General features: G+C 31.4%; 3 protein-coding genes across 4 annotated transcripts in view; 1 reads left to right on the forward strand and 2 right to left on the reverse strand.

The window, feature by feature from the left end:
- Positions 1-23,781, forward strand: part of LOC148275804 (uncharacterized) — an 82,114-nt gene that overhangs the window by 25,893 nt on the left and 32,440 nt on the right. The window lies entirely within an intron of this gene.
- LOC148275805 (uncharacterized) lies at positions 3,375-14,181 on the reverse strand. 2 transcript variants are annotated; one of them, XM_088235173.1, is made up of 5 exons: positions 12,456-14,181; positions 10,560-10,736; positions 9,516-9,656; positions 4,016-4,114; positions 3,375-3,610 (listed from the first exon to the last, which is right to left on the reverse strand). In XM_088235173.1, the coding sequence occupies exons 1-5, from the start codon at positions 12,510-12,512 to the stop codon at positions 3,389-3,391; spliced, it is 696 nt and encodes a 231-aa protein (XP_088091299.1). In that variant the 5' UTR covers positions 12,513-14,181; the 3' UTR covers positions 3,375-3,388. The 2 variants fall into 2 exon arrangements, with proteins under 2 accessions (XP_088091299.1, XP_088091300.1); XM_088235174.1 differs by lacking the exons at positions 4,016-4,114; positions 9,516-9,656.
- On the reverse strand, positions 16,953-21,667 carry LOC148275806 (uncharacterized). The gene is made up of 5 exons (XM_088235175.1): positions 21,509-21,667; positions 20,765-20,968; positions 18,756-18,896; positions 17,893-17,991; positions 16,953-17,300 (listed from the first exon to the last, which is right to left on the reverse strand). The coding sequence occupies exons 1-5, from the start codon at positions 21,551-21,553 to the stop codon at positions 17,106-17,108; spliced, it is 684 nt and encodes a 227-aa protein (XP_088091301.1). The 5' UTR covers positions 21,554-21,667; the 3' UTR covers positions 16,953-17,105.

The following is a 23,781-nucleotide window of genomic DNA, read 5'->3' on the forward strand; positions in this document are numbered from 1 at the left end:
CTTAAGGTTATTTTCACAAAAATGATCTGATGATTTGAAGTTTAGTTTGAATAGATTACGGTTAAATAAGTTACAATTATACATTTTAAACCATTATACTCTCGATCAAAGTTCTTCGCAAGCCACCTTCTGCACAGACGTAACAAGAGAACTTCAGGTAATTTCAGTAGTAAAATCTAGGGAGCTTTAACGAAAAAAAATGTTCAGGACCGACTGTAGATCACTCTTTTTCAAAGGGCTGTAAGCTGTAATTTTGTAATGGTTTGAACATGAAAGCGCTTAATTATTATATTTACTAACTCTATAAACGGTTACAAAGATTTCATTTTAAAAATGTGAAAAAATCCACTATGTGCTCTAGGTCAGGTACAGTGGATTACAAATAAATCAACTGTTGCTCATTCTAATACACGGCAAATAAATATGTATTTAGAGTTTATTAAATATGATGGTTAGCTTAGAAATACTTCTTATAGTTTAGGCACACAGTGGATTCACTGTATACTACGGTATTAGATCCACTTGTATCCTATGCGGCCATTTTGATTTTCTAGTCAAACAAACACAAATAACTAAGTTTGTTTATGATAGTGATACTGTTATATGTCACTAGAATACACGTAGTTTACAGTAAAATCAATGCCATATGAAAATGTTACATGCAAATCAGAGAAGAAACAGCTTGTCCACCACATACCGCACACCGCATCTGAGGACATAAGTCTCCTTAGCGGCGCCCAAATACATGGAAACGTGAAACGAGAAAAGCTGGTCAAAGGAGCTCTCCGTAATCTGGTAGCCTTATCATCTTTGTGCTGAAATAAAGTAATCCAGAATTCATTGGATTGAGAAAAGAGGAAAGTGAATTCTTCACTGACTGGGATTAAATTGATTGGACATGATTTTGGAAGCCACCAGATTTTTATATCCATCAGGACCTATAACAGGACCACGGATAGTAGCAAGTAGCTCTATTCAGTTATTGTAGAGAGGGGAAGAAACAAAGAAAACTTACCATTAAATTCAGTTTTTAGAAACAAAAAAAATAAATGGACGCACACCGTGTACAGACTGTCATAGCTACCAGCTGGCTATAGGTTATGTGAGACTTTCTTATTGTGAGCAATTATACTTTTACGTGTAGGGTTGACTGTTTCTTAGCTTATTTACTATACTCACCTGAGCCACCGTCGGCACATTAACCCTACTCGTAATTCCGCATACGGACAGCTATTTTAATATGCAAACATACATATTTTCACTATGTTTTTACGAACAGTAATCACGCGGTGTTACGAAACATTTCAAACGAATATCAAGTTACCGAACAATCCAAGGATCTCGCCAATGAGTCAAGTGTCTCGACCCAAAATAGTATTGTTTCAGATTTATGTTACTAGGATATTGCACATCAATGAGTCTGAGTCGTTCCCTGCTATACTCCCTCATCGTCCGAAGAATGCACCGATTCCTGACTCACGGGCGTATTTTCATCTCCAGACATTTGAGACTAATTTCTGGTGACATCTACATCCGCCGATTGCGGCTGATCAAACATTTTCTCTATTTTTTCCCGTTCATTATTTTGACGAGTACATGGAACAAGATGTTCGAGCATTTAGTTTATTACACTTGAGTTTATTTTCATACGACGCAAAAAGATGAATTTATATCTTAGCTCGCTGTTTTCATTTTTTGATTTAACTGCCTCGTTGTCGTATTTAAATTACTCAAAATTCTTTCTGAGAAAGAGAGAAGACTTTTCTTTTTAATTATTTATGAACCAATTACATATTAAGTACCTAAAAAAATCGTCATTTATAGAATTACGATATAAAATTTTGTTACAGTAAACCTACATATGTGACCTTTTTTTATTATTTATTTTTATTTTATTCAGAAAACATACAGTCATACATAAAAAGTATCAAAAACGAGTTTCTAACAAAAAGACCAATTAAGTTTTCATAAATTATGCAAAAGATTCAAACACTAAATGTGACAAATAAATTAAAATTAAATTAAAGAATAAATAAATAAATATAATTAAGTATACTTACAAAAACTTTACTTAAAAATGTTTAGTAAAAACCGTTCGGACAAACGTGAAAAAGATGTTGTAACTTTTAATTGTTAAGTAGGTACCTGGATACTTGTTTATAATTGAATTCCAGAACTTGAAATAATTCATTTTCAAATACTCAATTTAAGTAGGTAGCTTCTAGTTATTAAGTTCTATCTTCCTTCTAATTTTACTGTAAGTTTCTATTTTCTGTTAAATAGGCACTATCAGGTTTTGGTGGGTTTTTCTGTTAGTGCCTATTTCAATTTATATTGAAATTTTTATTGGTTTGGATATGTGTTTATAATTACAATTGATATTTTGATGTTATTCTTATACTTATATTTTTCTTGTCTTTTGTTTGTATCTATATTGTTATGCCTGTCTGTTTATGTTTTTCTTATGTTTATAAATGTAACTTGTTTTTGGCCGATGTTATCAAGTTTTGGTAGTAGGCCCTAATAAAGAAAAAAAAGTACTTGTTTATGTTTGAATTCCAAAATGTAAAATAATTAATTATTTTCAAATATAGAATTCTTTTAGCAAATGTCGAGCTCTGTTCAACGATGGACTTTAGTCAGGAATGCGATTTTCAAAAATGTAAAGAATGTCTGTTGATATTGTTTTAGTATTACCAAAAATCCAGTAAAAAGAAATAAATGGATATAAATTATAAGGAATTTAAAGAAATAATCTGATTGTGATCCATAAAAAAATAATGTTGTTTGTAAACATAAAAAAAACAGCTTTTTTATCCACAAAAAAATAACTTCTATCCATTTTTTTTGTATCCGCATTCTCGGCGAATGCAACCCTGGGGATGGATAAAAAAACATTCACGCTCCTAACTTTTTTGTACTTAATAAATTAAAGATTTTATGAGCTTTAAACCTTCTCGTGGCAAAGATGTACATTTATCTGAAAACCACACGTAAATCGGTCCGGTAGTTATCGAGTCCATCGAGGGGAACCATTCGAACATTGCCTTTTATATATATATAGATTGAGATTTTTCCAAAATTTTACCTTTAAGTATTCAGAACTTTTTTTTTTCATTATTTTCATAAGAAATAAGATATTACGATTACGAAAAATAAGATATAACGCTTAAAAAAAAATATTTCCCCTTTTAAAAAAATACTCAAAAAAAAACTTTATGATCAAATTCAACCTGAAATATAAAGAAAGCTACCGTGTTTAAATAATTTATTCTACTCGAAGTTAGTTCTATGTAAGCATCAATTTTATGTTATTTTTTACCGGATTTAAATGATATAATAATATTTTAAAAAATCATTAAGTGTAAGGTTTATCTTTTATTTGATATTAATAATCAATTAATCCTTCGCGATTATCAGTTTTTGAAAGATATTTTAAACAGTCAGTTACAGCTGATATGGTAGAGAAAAATTCAGTTTCATGTTTCTGTATGCCTTTTGTGACACACGTGCGTCCCTTGTCTTCTGATTGTTTGAATAAATTTTTCATCTTGTCAATGTCCTTCGTCAGGTCGGATAACAGTTTTATATATCCAGTAGTCGCCTTTTTCTGGAAAAAAAAGTAAAAAAGTTTTAAGCCAACAATACGTTCATGACCTCTTTTAAGTTATTATGATCGATACTGAAGTTTTCCGGTGGTACGTCACTATTGCGGGGACTCAACAATAAAGTATGGCATTTGTTTCCTACACTTATCTGTCAATATTTACGGAACTTCATGAGCTCGCAAAATTCAAATATTCTCTTTAATTGCCTGTAGAATAGTAAATATGCAAAACATCATACACATAGTAAATGTGGCGCAACCAATGGCGAATGTCATGTTGTGAAGTGATCACCTATACCAGCCAATTACAGGTGATAAGATTAATAATGCCTAGATTTCCATATTCCTCAATAATTTGATATACTGATCTTATAAAAAATATGTACCGTTGAATAATTATTTACTTACGTAAGATTTTAGGCAGTGTAGAGTATCAGCCATTGTTTCCATATCTCGAGAAAAGCACATAACAATGACGGACTTCACAGATTCTGCCGTTTTGAACAACTGAAAAAAATAAACTATGAAATTGATATTTTTGAGGTCTCTGTGGAAGAGTTTTTTAATTGAATAAAATATCTGCACCTTAAAAGATAAACCACGGGGGTCATATTTCAATGAACTTCTTTCAAGAAATGTTCAGAAATCAATGGTTTGTGATTGTGCAATTTTCAAAACGTGGTAACTTTTGAATCAAATGAGATAATTTCAATCTGTAAAGAACTTTTAATGATGCCAAGAGCGCGTGTAGCGGTGTTTCAAAGATCTTTTATTTTTACGGGACCAAAGAAGCTATATAACTTAGTGCCTTACATCCGGAAAAAACGAAAGTACAACATGTTTTGGGAAAAAAATTGGCAAATGGTTGATAGACATGGGAAGCAAGAAGTCAGAAAATTTGTTGACAATTATAACTTAATTTGTACCTATATGTTATATACATACTTATATATTATGTACATATTTATTATATTTATATTTATTTATTTATGTATTTCACAGTTTTAAAATGTACAGAGTTTACGGTTAATTTAGGTTAGGACCTGAAACAAAGTTTCAGGTCCCGACTAGCTAGGAAATTCCTGTGTTTAGGAAGGACCTTATTTTTTTCATGTGTTTTTTTTGTATTTTTAATATCATTAAATGATGCTTAATAAATTCAAAGAATAATAATAACATTAGAAAAAATCAATATAAATATAAATTAGAAAACATGCAAGTAATAATAATAAAAATTGAATCATAAAAATAAATTAGAAAATATACCATTAATAGTAAATAAAGGAGACATAATTATTATAAATTATAAAACATACCGGTAATAATAAAAATTGAACCACAAATACACATTATAAAATATAAAATGAGTAATAAAGAAATTAAACAAAAATATAAATTGGAAAACATACCGATAATAGCTTACCCACCACATACCGCACACCGCATCTGAGGACATAAGTCTCCTTGGCGGTGCCCACATACACGGAAAATTTGCTCGTTGTCAAACGAGAAAAGCTGCCCGAAGGAGCTCTCTGAAATCTGGTAGCCTTAGCATCTTTGTGCTGAAAGAAAGTAATCCAGAAGTACATAATATGTATTTCATTGGATTGAGAAGAGAGGGAAGTGAATTCTTCACTGACTGGGATTAAATTGATTGGACATGATCAATTCGCCGAAATGATTACAAAACTTTTTAAAAGCCTTGAAATTCTTTTTAGAAGCCACCAGATCTGTATATCCGACAGGACCTATAACAGGGCCACGGATAGTAGCGAGAAGCTCCATTCGGTAATCATAGAGAAGGGGAAAGGGACAAGACCACAGGATGTGTTCAGAAGATTGGTTAGGATATCCGCAGCAGCACGAAGGAGAGTCAACAATATTAAAAACAAATAATTTTTGATTAAATTTACCATGACCTGATAAAAACTGCGTAGTCCAGTGATCGGGGATAACCCAAGAAGATTCTAGGCGCTGACGGATCGAAGGAAAAAAAAGAAAGGTAACCCTCCCTGAAGAGGAAGATTCCCACCGCGATTGCCAAGCATTAAGAAGAGCATTTAAAGTCATTTTTTTAATATTTGATTGAGACATTCGTTCAGTTGGGAGTAGACGGACGCCACCAATAACAGAGGAACGCCTTCTTTTTAGGTGGAAATTTGCAGATCGTCGCTGAACCTCCAGATCTAAAGGAAACAAGCCCGTTAAAACCGGGAGTGCATCCGTTGAGCATGTCCTATATGCTCTAGAAAGAGCCAGAAGAGGTTGCCTTTGTCCGCTTAAAATAATTCGCCTGAAATATTGCAACTCACATCGGTGTGCCCAACAGCCAGCTGCATAGCAAACGATACCTAGGAAAATGGATTTATAATAGACCGTTGAAGTTTCAAAAGACAATCCCCAGCTGGCTCTGGCCAAGCGTGCAACTTTGTGGAAAGCCATCTTTCCCAAATTTACGGCTTTCCTAGCATGGGAAGTGTAAGATAAATTTCTTTCAAGGATTACACCAAGGTTTGAAACCGAATTTGACGCTCGAATAGAAGTGCCCATAAATTTGATTGAAGGAGGACACACAAAATTACCTTTTAAAAGTGAGAATTGAGTTTTTTGAGGAGCAAAACTTAGTTTATTTCGAATACCCCAATCGGATACTTTATTTAATGCATTAGCTGCGTCACCCTCCAGAGATCTGCGGCTATTGCCCTCAATCAAAATACATCCATCATCGGCAAAAGCCTGAATCATACATGATGAAGGAAGGGGAAGTTCGAGAAAATCATCAAACAATATATTCCACAAAAGTGGTCCCAAAACAGAGCCTTGAGGACAGCCACATGAAATCTCACGGGATAAAAGTGAACTGCCACCGGGATACACAACGTTTCGATTTGAAAAATAGCTTATTATAATTTTAAACAAGTTTGCAGGTATTTGTCGAAGACGTAGCTTGGAAAGAATCATTGGCCACCAAGCATGGTCGAAGGCACCTGAGATATCAAGTAAAATAATGAGAACATATTTTTTGTTTGAATTATTAACAAAATTGCTTATCGAAATTATAGCATCTTCAGTAGAAATATTGGATCTGAACCCAAATTGCTTAGCGTTTATCGGTTGAGTTACATTTAAGTGAGACTCAAGTCTGTTACATATTAGCCGTTCCAGTATTTTTCCCAGAATAGGCAAAAGGGTGATTGGTCTGTACGCTTTAGGATCAGTACTTGGCCGATCGCAGCGCTTAGGAATAATTTTCATCAATCCTGTTTTCCAGCAATCTGGGAAGACACCTTCGGAAAGGCAAATATTAAACATGGTAAGGAGTTCAAATGGGGCCAAGGACCAGCACCTTTTTACAAGCGCGGGATCAATTCGATCTAGACCAGATGCTTTATTTAGATTGAGATTGGAGACGATTTTTCCAACTTCTAATGAAGAGATAGGTAGTGACGATGAAGTGAGCGGAATTGTTAATGCATGTTCTCTAATCTGTGCATGATGAAGAGAATCTGAAGCTATGTCATCAGAAGGGATAAGTGCATCAAGCAGAGCTGAAGCCGTGTCTACTGCAGTGAGTGTAATGACACCGGTCAAAGGATGTTTAATACCAGTAATGGGCTTATCTTGCAATTTATTAGAGGAAATAAATTTGTATAGAGCACCCCAGGGATCAGATTTTGAAAGTTGATTTACTAGGTGGCGCCAACATAGTCTTTTGGCTTTATCTATTGCAGTTTTGTATTGATTGTCTGCCATTCTAAAATTAGCATGTAGTAAAGACAATGTTAAAGGATTACAACCAGTTCGGCGACCCCTACCGAGAGCTCTTCGTGCACGATTTGAAAGTGTTTTTAATGCCGAAAGATTGGGATTCCACCATTTGTGGCGAGTCAAAGGAGGAAGGGAAGTTCGTCCTAGCGCATTATCTGCACAATCAATTATCGCTTGAGTTATACAAGACGCCACTTCCTGAACTCCAATGTCCATTCTAGCTATTCGATCCATTTGATTCGTGAACTGAGCGTCGAAGTTTGACCAGTTTTCAGTTTTTGATCGAAAACGCGATGGGATTGGTGTTGTAAAAGAATTAGAAACGTCACAATAATCAAAAGTGATTAGGTTGTGATCACTGCAAGATACTCCATCATGCACAGTCCAATTGGAGAACTTTGAGCGAAGATTTCCAGATACCAGAGTAATGTCAATATATGAAAATCCCATAACAAAAGAGAAAGTAGGAGGACAAGACGGATCATTTAAAACACTTAGGTCGAATCGGGATATGAAATCCTCACAAACTTCTCCTCGCTTTGACTTAAGGTCCATGCCAACTCTAGGGCTCCAAATGGCTGACTCTGCATTGACATCGGCACCGAAAATTATAGATTTCCCTGATAAGGCCATTAAAATTTTCTCTAACTGGTCCAGATAGGGTTCAATTGGGTCACTGTATTTAAAGTATGCTGATATAATATAAAAAGATATGTCTCGAAAGGATATTTCGACAACAGAAAATGTTTGTGATGACAGATGGTTTAAAAATAAATATGATATTTGTGGATTGAAAAATATAATCGAAGCTAATGGAGGATTCAGTGGGGAAATGCATTCAGCAAAACGCGTATTTGGACCGAGTCCTTTAGTAGACCCACCAAATGCATATGGTTCTTGTAAAATAATTAAATCCAGTTTATAAGTAACCGCAAGTTCTCTCACTTCAGCGGTAGCGGCTTTGGCACGTCCAACGTTCAGCTGTCCAAATTTAACAGCCATAGTCGATTGTGGCTAAGTCCCTTAGTAAGGCCGCTTTGTATGCTGGACAGTCTTTATCTCCAGTCGGGTGATTTGCAGGTCGATTAAATTTTGTGCATGTAGCGCAAATCGGAATGTCATTATTTTTAGGACAATCAACACGACTGTGTCCTTCTGTGGCGCAGTGGGAACATCGATTTGCTTCTTTACAGAACTTAAAGGAGTGTCCGATCATTTGACACTTTGAACATATTGTGAGCCCCAAGAAGTCACGTACACGGCAAACAGATACCGATAATAATAAAAATTGAAGCTTAAATACAAATTTGAAAATATATCGTTAGTAATTAAGAATTGAAGAACTAAAATAAATTACAGAATATACCATTTATAATTTTAAAAAATTAAGATACGTGTAAAATACTAGTATTAAAAAGAAAAATAAAACATATGTAAATGAATAAACATAGAAAGTAAAAAAGTAAATACATACTTATTTTATTATTTACATACTTATATGTAGATTACATTCATACTTATTATATCCGTGTACACTTTTGCAAATACGACCCTAAATGATTATATAGAATCCATCGGTTCCTATATGCCTATATAGAACCGAAAGATCCTCTTAAGTATTCCGCTATACCGCACTCCTTCACTTGCTTGATTTATCCTTAGTATTTTAAGTAGAATATTTGTTTGTAATTTGGCTTTTGTGATTTTTCTAATATATAAATAAATAAAATAACATTTTTTTACATTGAAAGAACGTATAATTAAATATGTGACTATTGTTATTTTAGCGTCAAAACAAAGTGGACTTTGAATGAGAATTTTTGTTAAACTTCATTTTTATGACGAAAGTTGCCTTCGGTTTTTTATTCACGCTCACGTATAAAATAGCTTATTGAGATAATTTCTGCATTTTTAACATTAAAACGGCAAATAGTGTACTACCGTGTTTTATCCTCTAAGGTACGGTTTATTGAAACAGCAAGAATATTATGTTTTATTATAATATTCTATAGAATACAATTTTATTATACTTGGCAAAAAGTAAACAAAAGTATTTTATATCGAATTTCTCCCATCTCCTGAGATGTTTGTCAATCTTAAAATAAAGCACATTATAAATATAGTGAAAAGTTGTTTGTACTTTTTTGACGACGCCAAGTATGTTATTTTTCACGACAGCCACGTCTTTAGTTGTTTTTTCATTACACTTATCAAATTCTCTTGCTGTATTCTGTCCCCAAGCGTTTATCGTGGGATAGTAATCTTCAAAACAGTCAGAAATCTACAAAACAAAAACATTTTTATATTTGAAACATTTACACCAGTCTTTTAAAAAAAATCTGGTCTCCCCCGAGGACCATAATTTTATTTTACTACTCGTATGTTAATAATTTCAATGATGGAAATTTTAATTTTCTTTCTGTAATACCATTTTTTATTTATTTTATTTTATTTTATTTGGGAAATCAACAGTTCTCCATACATATTTATAGTAAACAAACAGATATAGTGTATAAACTCAGAACTAATAACAGATTTCCTCGTAGTATACAAAGTTAGTAAAGAAAATATATTACATATCAAAGAAATACATATAAAAATGTTATTTTCATGAACTCGTAAATATTTTTCAATAATCAAATAATTTTTTTATATTTATTTTAAGAACATTAAGTTACTGTAAATTGGGCGGGATTAGGACAAGAATGCTTGAAGCGAGGATAAGGAGGTGAAGGGAGATGTACATATTTATTATTATAATGTCTACTAAGTTACATAATGCATTTTTAGTGTAAATTTCAAATCTGACAGAGTGATGTTTGTGTAATCTATATTTTTAAATTTTGTATTGTACACTGAAAAAGTCCTACGAAAAAAAGCATTTTTAACATACGATGTTTTACGATATTTTATTATAAATCTAAAAATCAAGTGTAACGTGGAAGAAGCAGCATTATCTATCTAGTATTCCTCCTTAAACCCGAACCCAATTTAAAGACCGTGGGTCTTCCTTCCGGTCTCGCTCAATCAAAAAAGCATTTTTTTTTGTCAATAAACGAATTTTCTCTTTTAAAATGTTTAATTTAATATATCGCAAATTTTATTGAATTTAACTCTACGACTTTCACAGACTCTTTTACTGTGAGTTTGGCAAATTATATGAATTTTGTTTGTTTTTACTTACATTGTAGTGACCTAGGGCGGTATGAACGGCTTCATCTAATGTTCCAAATGCTAAAGCGGCCTTTAGGGAAAAGGCGTCAATAACCGTCCCGTCATCCAATACATTCTGAGATGCAGCTTGAAGATTTTTCAGAATAGCAATCAAAGTCTCTTTTCCATGGGCTGAATTGGCACTGCACTAAATGGAAAAACAGCGTAATTACTTAATTAACAAAAATATTATTTATTGGGTTGTAAAAACATTTTAGTTAATTTGAAACCTGAACTAAGCGGAAATGTATGATAAATATAAAAATAATATATGTACAATGATTTGATACTAACATATAACAACAGAGATGAAGAACATTTAAGAGAAGGGAATGTAGAAGTTTAGGCATCCACAGAGCTTATGACCTGTCATTGGCTGGTTTAAGTGGCCACTTTACACACTGTGTAACATTTACCATTCTGTCTTTATTTGAGCATACATTCCTTCGATTCTTCCACCTGTAGACGCTTGTGAATTTAAAGAGCTGAAACCTTTATTGTTGTGGGTGAGATTTTATTTTTGTCTTTTTTTATTTTATTTGATTTATTTGAGATTTTTACAGCTATCAAGGTAGGCGTGCGTTTGTTCATATGATTGAATTATTTAGCCCACATACTAGGCAACTCCTGAAAATATTTTTCAATTCAATTTTTATACTTTTTCTTGGACCAGATGGGATTTATCAACAGTTTTTTGAGTTTGTACATTTTTTTTTTTTGAATGGTGAATGTTATACAATGTGTAAAGTGGCTACTTAAACCGGCCACTAACAGGTCAAAAGCCCTGTGGATGCCTAGAGTTATACATTACCTTCTCTTAAATGTTATTCATCTCTGTTGTACTTTGTTAGTACTAGCAGCTCCCTTAGGGGTGGAATCCCATCCCTTTGTACAAAAATTTAAACAATCTCCAAAACATTGTCAATGACTTAATGTTTATTGATTAGTAATTGTATGACAAAATGTACTTTTCACATGTGATTTGAATTTATTAAGGCATGCCGCGTCTTCCGTGGTCATCCGCGTCCGACGTTATCATTCCTTCTCGCCATATACTCGTATATCTGTTTTACAATTCTTTCGTCATCCATTCGTTCTACATGTCGAACTATCTTCGTGTAATAATCCTATATTAATCTTATCAATTACACTGTACAATAAACACACAAATATAGTAAGGTTGGCTTATGTATAAGTCACTGCACAACTCTGCTCCGGAATATCTAAGGGAACTCTGCATTCCAGATGAACTAGCTGACAGACGTCTTACGCTTAGATCAGCTACATCTACGTTTAAAGGAAAAGTTATTGCACCTCTACGCAAAACAGCGCACTAAATTCGGCGAACGCGCATTTGCAGTCGAAGGCCCTACAGCATAGAATGCTGTCCCAGCAGAGGTCCGAAACTGTGAGAGTGAAGTGATGTTTCGGAAGAAACTTAAAACCCACTTGTTCTCTAAATCATTTGAATAAATCCTTAGCATGTGCTGACAAAGTACATTATTTTCCTTAAATTAAAAATCTAAAATTAAATTTATATCTTTATATAATCACTTTGTAAAGCGCCCTTAAGATATTATACTACGAAAATGGCGCTATATAAGTTATCCATAATATTAATAATACAAAATTATTTTATTATATTTAAGCTTGATTTTTGAATTATTTTATTTATATTTATTTTTCATATTTTGTTTCTTTTAAATACTATATGATAATATTTAAATTGCTTAGGCATCATTTTATAAACGTGTAAAAAAGAAAATCTTGCCTAAACACATGAATTCCCTAGCTAGTCGGGACCTGAAACAATGAACCTCTGTATATTTTAAAACTGTGAAGTAAATATTAGTATTAAACAACTAACCTTAGAGGCAGAAATAAAATATATCACACAAAACACAAAAATGTTCACTCTTAGCATGTTTGTTTTAACAACAAATTATTTATGAACTAAGGTGAACCTTACTCATTTCGACATTTCGTTTCGCAAAAGCGATAAAACAATTAATTAGTTATATCAAATGTTAATTAAACTCCGAGGTTTTCTTGAGTAAACACAATACTTTTCTCTGTAGAGTAAAAATGGGTCTAAAGTCAGTAAAAAAAACCTAAGCAGTCTAAATTTGTTGCAACAGAGAGGCAAAACATTTTTGAGAAGGGAATATGAAGTAATGATAATCTTAATATGATAGAAAATTATTTTGTATTTTGCTTACTATTATTATTTTAATTTTTGAGAAACAAATTAAAACACCCAACAATGAAATTTTTAAAACCATTTTGGGAATGATGTAAATAACTTGTGCTGGAAAAATGTAAATTGAGTTGTGGTTGATTAAGATTTAAACCTCGGACTTTTAGTCACTGAGTCCACAATACTACTTTTTTGTTTTTTTTGTGTTTAACAATACTACTTCGGAACCATTACACGGGTCATAAAAATAAAAGAGCTGAAACGTTTTTGATGTGGGTGTTATCACATCTTTTTGTCTGTGCAGATAAAGAATACAGTTTTGTGTGTGAAATATAATCAGAATCCTCAAGTAAAAAAAAATCGCAAAAATTATTATGTCTTTGTAAAATGCCTCAGTTAAGGGGTTTTTTTTAATGAAAAAAAAAAGAGCTGAAACATTTATTGACGTGGGTGTACACTAAAGATGGGCGTTTCAGTTATTTATAAGAAGTAGTAAAAGTAGTTTCGTGAAACTGTTTCTAAATAACAGCTTAGAGCAGCGTAGGTATTAAACTGCTAAAAAAGATCCCCAAAAAATTAAATTAAATTAATTAAACTGTTACGTAACAAGCTACGCTGCTCTAAACTGTTATTTAAGAAACAGTTTAACTATTTCTAATTTTAGTAAAGAAGGAAGTGACTACGATTTTGCCCACGCACCTTTAAATTGTTATTTATAAAAAACAGTTTGATAAATAATTTAAAAATAATGTAAATGAATGCCTCGACACGGCTTATGTCCAGTCAGATGTTCATATAGAAAATTTAAAAAATAAAAAGGTTTTTGTGAAATAAATAAATCACAAAGTTTCCTGAGATTATTAAAGCTGTTTCTGAAAAAAATATTTTTTACCCAGTAACAGTTTAATTTTTGATGTAAATGTTTCAGTTGTTTCTTAAGAATAATTGTTTTAAAATAACAGTTTAATTTTTTTACTATCTATAGTGTACATTTACACCCAGTTTGAAACGCCCGAAAATGCTTTCGGTTTTTTTTCTCTACCAGTTGATTTTATAAATGTTTTTAATGTAAATATTTTTTTATTTAAGGGCATAGGGACATCGTTTTAAAAAATAATATAAACAGGAAATTTCAAAAGTTGATAAAACATGCAATTTATAAATCACGTACGATGGTTGCTAAATATTTTTTAACAAATTTAATTTTTCTTTTTTTTTTATCCAATAATCACAAACTTAAATGTAGTTATTCCGTTTCTTTTCACACATTAATTAAAAATTCAATCATTATTATTTTGTATTTACTGTTTATTATTTATCCGATTACTTTGTTAATTAATGCTATTGATAAGCAATTTTTAGTTAATGTGATCCGTAATTACAAATGATTTAATACTCAGTCGATAAGGTTTTAATTCATTAGCCGTTTATACGATGCTGAAAGAAGCGAGAACCAAAAAATATAAAGAAATAACACGTATGATATTATGTATTTGAACATCTTAAAATGCAATTAAAATGAATTCATAAATTTAAATTGTATCGTTTATTTAATATGTTTTATAAACAAATATAATTTTTAAAGCCTTAAAAGCCTTGGCAAACGGTACAAAAGAAAAAACGAAACGAAATATCACACAAAAGAGACAACGTTTTGTGCTGGGATTATAGCTAAGCATTTACTTTTCCTGTCTTATTTTTATGAAATAATATGATTGAATAATAACATATTACAACACAGATGAACAGCATTTTAGAGAAAGTAATATAGAAGTATAGGTATCTACAGGGCTTATGACTTGTCATTAGCTAGTTTAAGTGTCCACTTTATACACTGTGTAACATTCACCATTCCGCCTATATTTAAACATCTATATTCTTTCATCTGTTGATGTTTGTGAAGTAGAGCTGAAAACTGTATTTTTTTATGCGGGTGAGATTCATCTAATTGAATTATTTCACTTACAAATTAGGCAACGCCTGAAAAATTTTGAATTTCTATACTTCTTATTCTTCTTCTATACTTCCGCCCGTATGTCTTTGGGAATACTAAACAATCAATCAATGCATCGTCTTGTCATTCAATTAGCTTCAATTTGGCAATCTTTAAGAACCTTTTATAGCATGATTAAGATTCATTAAATGTGTATCCCGAGTTTCCTATGATAATTTACGTATATATAAATTAATAATTAATATAAATTAGAAACGAATTTAGTGTTGAAATATAATCAACACCGACTGACATACTCAAACTGTGCTAGATCTAGATCGAGGAAAAAAGACCTCAAATCGATCTGACTAATATTTTGACAATATATTACATGTTTAAATTGATGAAATGTATTAATTACGAGTACTTACCTGTATTTACTCCGTTATTTTTGACAAAGACGAAAAATGTCCCGACAAATTAAAAAAAAATTACGAACCTCCAACTTATGAGCACAAATGGATTTGTCGTAATTTGTATAATGGCGCCTTTTGAGTTTTTACGGATAACGCAATACATTTAATTGCCAATTTAGTAGCTTCACAATAAAAAATAAACATACATTTTTAAAAACAAAACATCTCGCGCGTCGCATGTTTGACGTTTGTCAGATTTACAAGGTTAGTTTATTCGTATGCTGTGCGCATGCGTGTTTTTAACGATACCTATTACGAGATTCGTTCAGGATACCAAAATGATTTTAACGTGGTAGAGGCCCACGGGAGCGGTTCAGAATACCACCCCAGGTGGATTTATCAACAATATTCTGAGTTTGTCCAAATTTTCGTTTTCATTTCACATAAAACATTATATTTTTTCCTTATTTATTTATTTATTTTAAAGAAACAAACAGTCGACACTGATATTATAACATTTACGGTTTAAAGATAGACCAGCGACGTTTCTATATAAGAATCATACAAATTATTAAATTGTGTTACAACAAAAGGGTGTGTTTATGTGTATTTGTATGAGAGTAAGTGTAGATGTGTGTTTATGTGTATTAGTGTGGGAGTAAGTGTTCACGTGTGTGTAAGTTTGAGCATCATAAAATAGTAAGTGGGATCGTATCGCAGCCAGAAATAATAAGTCTTAATTTATTTTTAGATAAATTAAGGGGAATGTAAAATATATCAACAGATGAAAAAAAAACATTATAGTTAGAGCAAGAACGATAGAGGAAAGAGTGTTGTGCATAGTTAGTGCTACAGACTGGCAGATGGAATAAATACTTATCTCTTGTCAGGTGAAAGGGGACATTAAAATTAATTTTGGAGAGTAGGTTAAAAGAGTCTACTTTATTATTTAATAATTTATGTAAATAGCATAATTCAGATACAGTGCGTCTATTTTCAAGGGTAAAAAATCCATTTTTTTCTTTTCTTTTCTTTTCCATATGAACACCTCACTGGGCATAACCCGTGTCGAGGCATTCATTTACATTATTTTTATTTTATGTTCTAGTACATGAGATAAATGTAATATAAAACACTGTATTGATTTAAACATAAAACATAAATAGCAGACATGCAACAATAATTCCGAGTTTTGGTGGGGTAACCCCTCTCAAGGCAGTTTTCAGGACCCAAATCCAGAAGCCATTTTTTAACAAACAAATTGAATTTCTGTTATTTGTATTTAATTTTAAATCAAGAGGTGAAGTGTTGAAAATTTCGGGAGCAAGTTACATGTGACTCCTCTGACCAAACGATGTTGTAATTTTAGGTGGCACAAATAGTTGTCTCTTTTATCTTGTTTCATAAATTGTATTATATTTATTGCCACCATTTTTATGTGTGTGAACGAGAAGTGCCCTAGCCTGACGTCCAGAACACCTACTCCTTCAAACACCTCCGTTGTAGGTGTTCTGATAGGGACCCCAAGCAGAGACTTGGTATACCCATAAAGTCATGTTCTCTCCAAGTTCTTAATATAGTGCCATAAAAAAAATATTTTTACTAAAATACATTTTTAACAAAATTTATATTAATTAGTTTTTTTTTATTAATATAACCTTTGCTTCGTATATGTGTATAGTAAAAATAACAAAAACATATGTTTTTAATTACAAATATCCACCTCTAAAATTGTTCGTCGAATCGACAAATGGCTAGCCACGTTTAATGGGGTACGCAAGAACGTTAGGTGTCCAGGGTAAAATAAAAAGAAAATAATAAAATAACTATTTGCATTACAAATTTAAACAAAACATTTCATTTTAAGAAGTTGAAGGGTAGACATTGAGTAAACTGTGAGCTATCTATGTGTTTAACGAGAATTAAGAAATTAGATGACTCAGATTAGTAAAAATAATAGTATTAAATCTTCTAGATGTTTCCATTAGCGATACACTTCTTTATAACTTCAACAACTTTAAGGATCTCCTCTCTGGCCTTCAGAGCAGCATCATGAATGCATGACCTAGTGTCCGCGATGATAGAAATCAATTCTTTTTCCCCTTCATGTACAGCTTCTCTCATTTTCTGAATCAAAGCTATTAAGGCATCGCGAATTGGCCCACCCTGTAAGGAAACAATAGATATGTTACTATACGATTATGATATATTTGAATTTCCCCATTTTATTTCGTTGTTTATGACTTGTTAATAATTGATATGAACACGGGTAGCTTAACATATAAAGGGTATTTATATGTTATGAAAAAATATCTAGAAAGTAATAAAATATTATTGGATAAAATTAATGTCAAGCACTCATTTTGAGTCTACTAATAAAAAAAAACATATATTGCGCCTCTAACAAGGGGAAACACATACTGAATATTTTCATACAAAACTTTAAAAAATATCTCCCCAAAAAACCTGACATGTTCGGCCTGATAATTGTGACGTCAAGATTCGTGAAGATGTTTTATTTAAACAGTCACAAACAAAACTCAAAATTTACATGAATCGTGGCGTATTAGAGGCGTGGCCAATGCAATGGACCGTTTTCACGGGAATTTAAAAATATTTTTTTGCTTCTAATAAGTATAATTTTTTTTTTACTCGACAGTATTTCATAGATCCTTATTAATTTAAAACTGTAAAAATAATATCGTGATATTTCCCTATTGTCCGATTAAAAAAACTAGAAGAAATTTATTGCGTAAACCTTTTCATTAGTGCAGTTGATAATGGCTACCACATCTCCAGGAGTAGCTTCGGCACATTCTGCAACTATCTGTTTCCCTTCTTCTATCTTTTCTTGAATCTGAAAACAAAATAATCATTTTTCATTTTCGAAAGAGTAAGTTGATATTTTATTAGTATTATTATCACTTCTTAGAATGAAAAAATAAAGATAGTTTTCTGTCGGTAATTTTAATGTCTATCTTAACTACTGAAATTTACCATCAAACAAAATCGTGTTTTATGTGTAATATATTACATATGCAAAAATTTTCTAGACGCGTAGAAAAATATTCACGTTAAAAAGTTAATATTGGTTTCTACTTAAAATTTACTGTATAAAACTTAAGTCAGTAATATGTTACTGACGATAAACAAAATAATATGTACCATCCAATAACAAAGGAAGTCAAACATTGACAGAGTTATCTTCAATTGTGTGTAAAGTAAAACAAAATTTTCTGTACACGTGTATATTTAAAAAAAAAAAAATTAAAATATTTTAAACGCGTTTAATACATTTAACTGATAAAGGTGTTTCAATTTTTGATTCAAATATTCACATTTTTGCTTGAAAAACGATTTTACTTTAAAGACAATTTTCTGTACGAAAATGAATGTATTTGTGAGAATTTATTCAGAAACTTATTTTATTACAGGGTACCGACAAAAATATTTCAAATTTTCATACAAATTAATATATTTTTTAACATCAAACTCGATTTTACTTTGTAAACCATTGAATATTTCGAAAATTTATACCTTTTGACAAATTTATCGTGAATATTTCTGGTCGTTCTTTCATCGCGTCGTTCATTATTTACAATTATATTAAGTATACCTAACCTGTTCTTTGATAGCATCTATTTTCTGCACAAGTTTAGCGTATCGGTTTTTTCCATTTTCGATGCAGACTTCTATCGCCTTTTTACCTCCTTCTATTATTTGTTTAATGGGTCCAGCGTTATCAATTATGCATTGGATGGTCTAAAAACAAAACAAAATAAAATAAAAATATAAAATAATTGAAAGAATTAACCGTTAATCAAATTTATTATTTTGAAAAAGTAAGACAGGCCCCGATTGCAATGCCAATTTAACAAAGTTTTTTTCAATTGTCTTCAAAATAAAATTGAATTTTGTGCACAAAAAGGTGGATATTTTTATGATTTTTTTAACACGTGTTCAATTACATGTTTTTGACAAAGATATATCAATTTTTGAATGAGAAAATCCAAATTTGCGTTAAAAAAAATACTTCACAGACAATTGAAAATAACTCCTTTGATTTCCCACTACAATTGTAATACTTAGGACCGTTTTCCATAGGACGATAATTTGCTATGAAATAATGTCGATTTTTTTAAACGAATGTTTGTTTGGCAAATTTTATGTTCGAAGTTCCAACTCTAAAGCTCGTATTATATGGATCAGAAAATGGAACAAGATCTTGTGCAGTTTCTTGTACAATCATTCTTGCAACAAATCTTGGGCTGTTTTACACGGCGCAGTTTCTGGGAATAAAAATTACGCCTAAGTATGCGTAGTACGTAGATGTAGACGGCGCCATGAAAAATGACGGGCAGTTTAAGAATGAGGATGTTTAGTTCTATGGGAAATTGGATGTAAATAATGTTTTCTTACACGCGGTAAAAATTAGAGCATTTAATAGTACGTTAGGGTTTATCAAAAACGTAGGAAAAAATAATAACAATGATTTTAATAAAAATGAAATATTTTGAATCACGTCACAAGTTCTTAAGAATCAACCAATCGTAAAGTGTTGTGAAGCTAACTCAGCAAGAGAACGCGAATTATAACGGACTCAGTATTGATGTAGACATTTTTAACTGCACGTTGCATTTGTACAGACAATTTCTTCATGGGGTCGATTATTTGGGATAGTGCTGAATGTGCATCTGAGTCGTTTATGCTATGTATATGTGCCGCATGTAATGTATATGTTTGTGTATGTTTTATATGTGCGTTCATGTGTGTGCGTGGATGGCTCGGAGTGTACATTAGGTATTTTTATTTATTTTAATTTATTACCTCCATGGAAAACGCAAATGCCAACAATTATTCTTTTCTCACTTAAAATTCTTATTTATTTTTTATTTCTTTGTCACATTTAATGTTTATATCTTTTTAATTTTTGAAAACTTAATCGGTCTTTTATGTTAAAAAATGTGGTTTTTAATACTTATTTTGTATGACTGTATGTTTTCTGAATAAAATAAAATAAATAAATAAATAAACTCTTTGACTAGAACATATAACGTCACAGGTGGAGTAATTTAAAAATTACAAAACTTTCATAAAACCATAGTGACCACACATAAAAATAAAAAAATAACTTTTTGTCTTAGTTTGAAAGTCCATTAAAAAGTTTTAAAAACCACTGAACTTACTCTTTGACAAACCAATACATATCTTGTGACAACGCAATTATTCGCAATTAACGATATATTGTGAACCTTATTAAAAATTAGTATTTTCAGAAAAGAAAAGGAATCGTGAAGTAGAAAAGTACAGTGAAATAAATAAGACTAAGGATAAATAAAGTGACACAAGCAACAAAAAATATGCGTTGACAGTTGAAGTTGACAATTAACAGTAACAGGCGTGGGATGAGAGCTCAGATCTTGAATGAAATATTTGTTGAAAATTAAAAAGCGTTTTAAATAATTTGAATTTGACTAAAGATTTCATTTACTTTGTGCATCATGATACATTATTCATTGAGTCGAATTTCGCACAAGATCTTGTACTATTTTCTAATAAATGTAATACGAATTTAATCGTTTTGTTATTTCAATATTAAACTATTTTCATACAAAATGAAATGATCTTACATGATTGTCTAGTCTGCCAGCGCCAATATTATCTAATTTTTCATATAATGTATCCACTAAGTAAAACGACTTGCTTTGTAAGGATGTCATATAGTCAAACCTATCAAACAGAAGATCTGAGCTAATAATGGACTCTGCAATATCTTCCTCCAGCTTCTCGAATATGTCATTTTGAATATGGTTCGCAGGGAAAGCATTTAATCCCTGTAAAAGAAAGATATATAATTATTATATATTCGTGCGATATTTAGCGATGATTCATCAGATTCTTAAGTTTGCAAGGAGCATGCATGTATTTTTTTTGATTTTTTTGCACCACAAACCATGAGGCAACTACAGTGGTGAATTACAGCACAAAACAGAAAGGCTTGAGAAAACTCTCATAGTTTTTTATGTTCTCACCGGGAACCGAACCGTGTGTCTTAGCAATTACGCCACGGAGGCCATTGCTGAAATAAATTTCTATACTTATGATTAATTCAAATTCCTCAAGCCCATAAAAAATATTGACGCTGGAAAGGCAAAATTTACTGAGCCAATTAAAGTTTAAAAATAAAATTAATACATATATATTATATAGACGTGATTCCTAAATTAATTAAATGAAAAAATAAAATTTCTTCGTTAATTAAGAAAAGGCTCTTCTGTACACGTCGCTTAGCAAATTTCGCCTTTCCAGTGTCGATATTAATTTTAAGAGAATGGTGTTTTAAATGCCGTCAATATTTATTTATTACAACAAACCTGTAGCACCGATACCAGTAAAAACGCAGAAAGTAATTTATACATTTTTGTTGACTCGGTTGAAAAAAAAAGATCAAAGGAACTTAACACATGAACTGATAGTTCTAATGGGTTTCTTCACTAAGTGAATCAATAGTCGGTGAAAAGTGGATGTTGTTTTTCCTTTTATACCATTCTCTTTGATGTGTGTTGATATTTTATCTTTACCTGGATACTTATATCTAACTAGAAAATAGATTAGTTAATCATACCCTTAACCTAAGTGGTTTATTTCAAGAGCAGATTTCAGTCGTGTCATTTTTTCTAGATTTTCCAGAAAAAATGTAGCATGTGTTTTTTATGTATTTTTTATTAATTTATTTATTCGTACAAAAACATATATATTACCAAAATATAAAAATAACGTATCCCAAACTCTATGGGGCCAAGAGCCATGTGTTGAGTTGGGATACAACATTATGGAAAGTGGAAGCATGTATTTTAGGGCGGGCCAATATTTTTTTTGTCCGAATTTTTAAATAAAAGGGGTCTAAACAGTTGCCTTTTGGATGACTCAAAATGCAAAAAATATTTGATACTACTTTTGCCCTCAACCAGAGCTTGAAGTTTTCGAAAAAGTAAATTTTTGAGCTAAACCGGCTGTTATTTCGTATTTAAGTAAGAAAATAGGTCTAATTAAATTTTGTAATGCGATTTAAACCTTATTAAATAAGCATCTAAGAGCGTGAGTTGTACTTCGTTTTGTAATAAATGGGTAGCATTGTTTTAATGAGTCATTGTTTTCGTCAATATTACCCAGGCGTTCGACGGAATCAGTTCCACGGAGTGTAAACTTTTTGCATTTCGGTAGTTTTAAAACGTGTTTGAATTTGTAATGTGATTAAGTTATATCTTTACTGATAATTTTTTTTTATCAATAAAGATAATTCACAAAATGTTCAGACAGTTGTAAACTTATTAATAATTTTTACGTTCAATATGATCCAAAATGCAACTTTTTAGACATCTTTCACTTTGAAGTCTAAAAAAAAACTTTATGCATCATCGGCCCACTCTAATGTGCATTATTAAATAAAAGCAAAAACTGAAATTAAAAAAAATAGAGTGAAAAGGGTTTTAGCTCTTTTACTTTACAAAAGTCAACAGATGGAAGAGTTCAGGAAATGTGGATGTTCAAACATGGGCAGAATGGTAAAATGTTACACAGTGTATAAAAAAGCCACTTAAACCAGTTAATGACAGGTCATAAGCCCTGTAAATGCCTAGACTTCCATATTCCCTTCTCAAAAATGTTTTCCCTATCTGTTGAAAAAAATTTAAAAGGGTAAATAAACACTTAAAGATTTGGACTTAATTTAATTTCATTGTTTAATTGATAAATATTTAGTTATTAGCGTGTTAGCCTCGAACTTTGTTTTGAAAACCTCAAATGCCACAAGCCAACAACTTTTAAGTTAAAAAAGGAAAAAGTGAAATACATTTTCTTCTTTTTCTTCATCATCTCGTTGTAGATCCGAATCTGTTATTACAAAGAGGTCTCCTAGGATAACGAGTTCCAACTGACTACCCTCTGGCACGTCGATTGCTACCACGAGTGGAAGTCTGGTTCTTTCCACTTGATTTTCTCCACTTGGTTGCGCCAGAATCGTCGCCTTTTCCTGCCATATCTCACGATATCTTGCATTTTGATATGTTGCAGGCTTCACGTATGACAGTATTTCTGATCCTGTCCCTCAACGTCTTTTCCAGAATAGTGTGCAATGTCTTCGTTTCGGGAGTTTTAAGCATATATAGATAAATGTTTTTAATTTCAGCTTGAATTTTGTAAAGATCTTAATGATTTTAAGGAAAAAAAAGGATAAAAGTAAGAAAATCGTCAGTAAAGATTTCGTCATTTTAAAACGCCGTTTTATTAAAATTGCGTAATTAAATAAATATATTGCACAAAAAAACAAACACTTTTTAAGGTATTTCTGATAAAAAATATACTTAAATTTACAAAATTTCAGTTGTAAATATTTAAACTGTACAGTATGTTCTGAGCAAAAATTTCATATTTATATCGGCCATTCGACGTCTTTGACATATATTACGTTACATAACATTACAAAAAATACTAATATTGAAAATTGTTGTATCTGTGATGAAGAACCTTTTTGAGAAGAGAATATGAATATGTGGGCATGTTTGTTGAACATTTATTATATAAATAAGTAAAATTAGAAACAAAGAAAATAAATAACAACCATGCAAACAAAAGTACAAAAAAATTC

Source organism: Micrasema longulum, unplaced genomic scaffold, assembly GCF_059751315.1.
Source record: "Micrasema longulum isolate JH-2025_06_02 unplaced genomic scaffold, ASM5975131v1 h1tg001341l, whole genome shotgun sequence".
Classification (NCBI taxonomy): Eukaryota; Metazoa; Arthropoda; class Insecta; order Trichoptera; family Brachycentridae; genus Micrasema; species Micrasema longulum.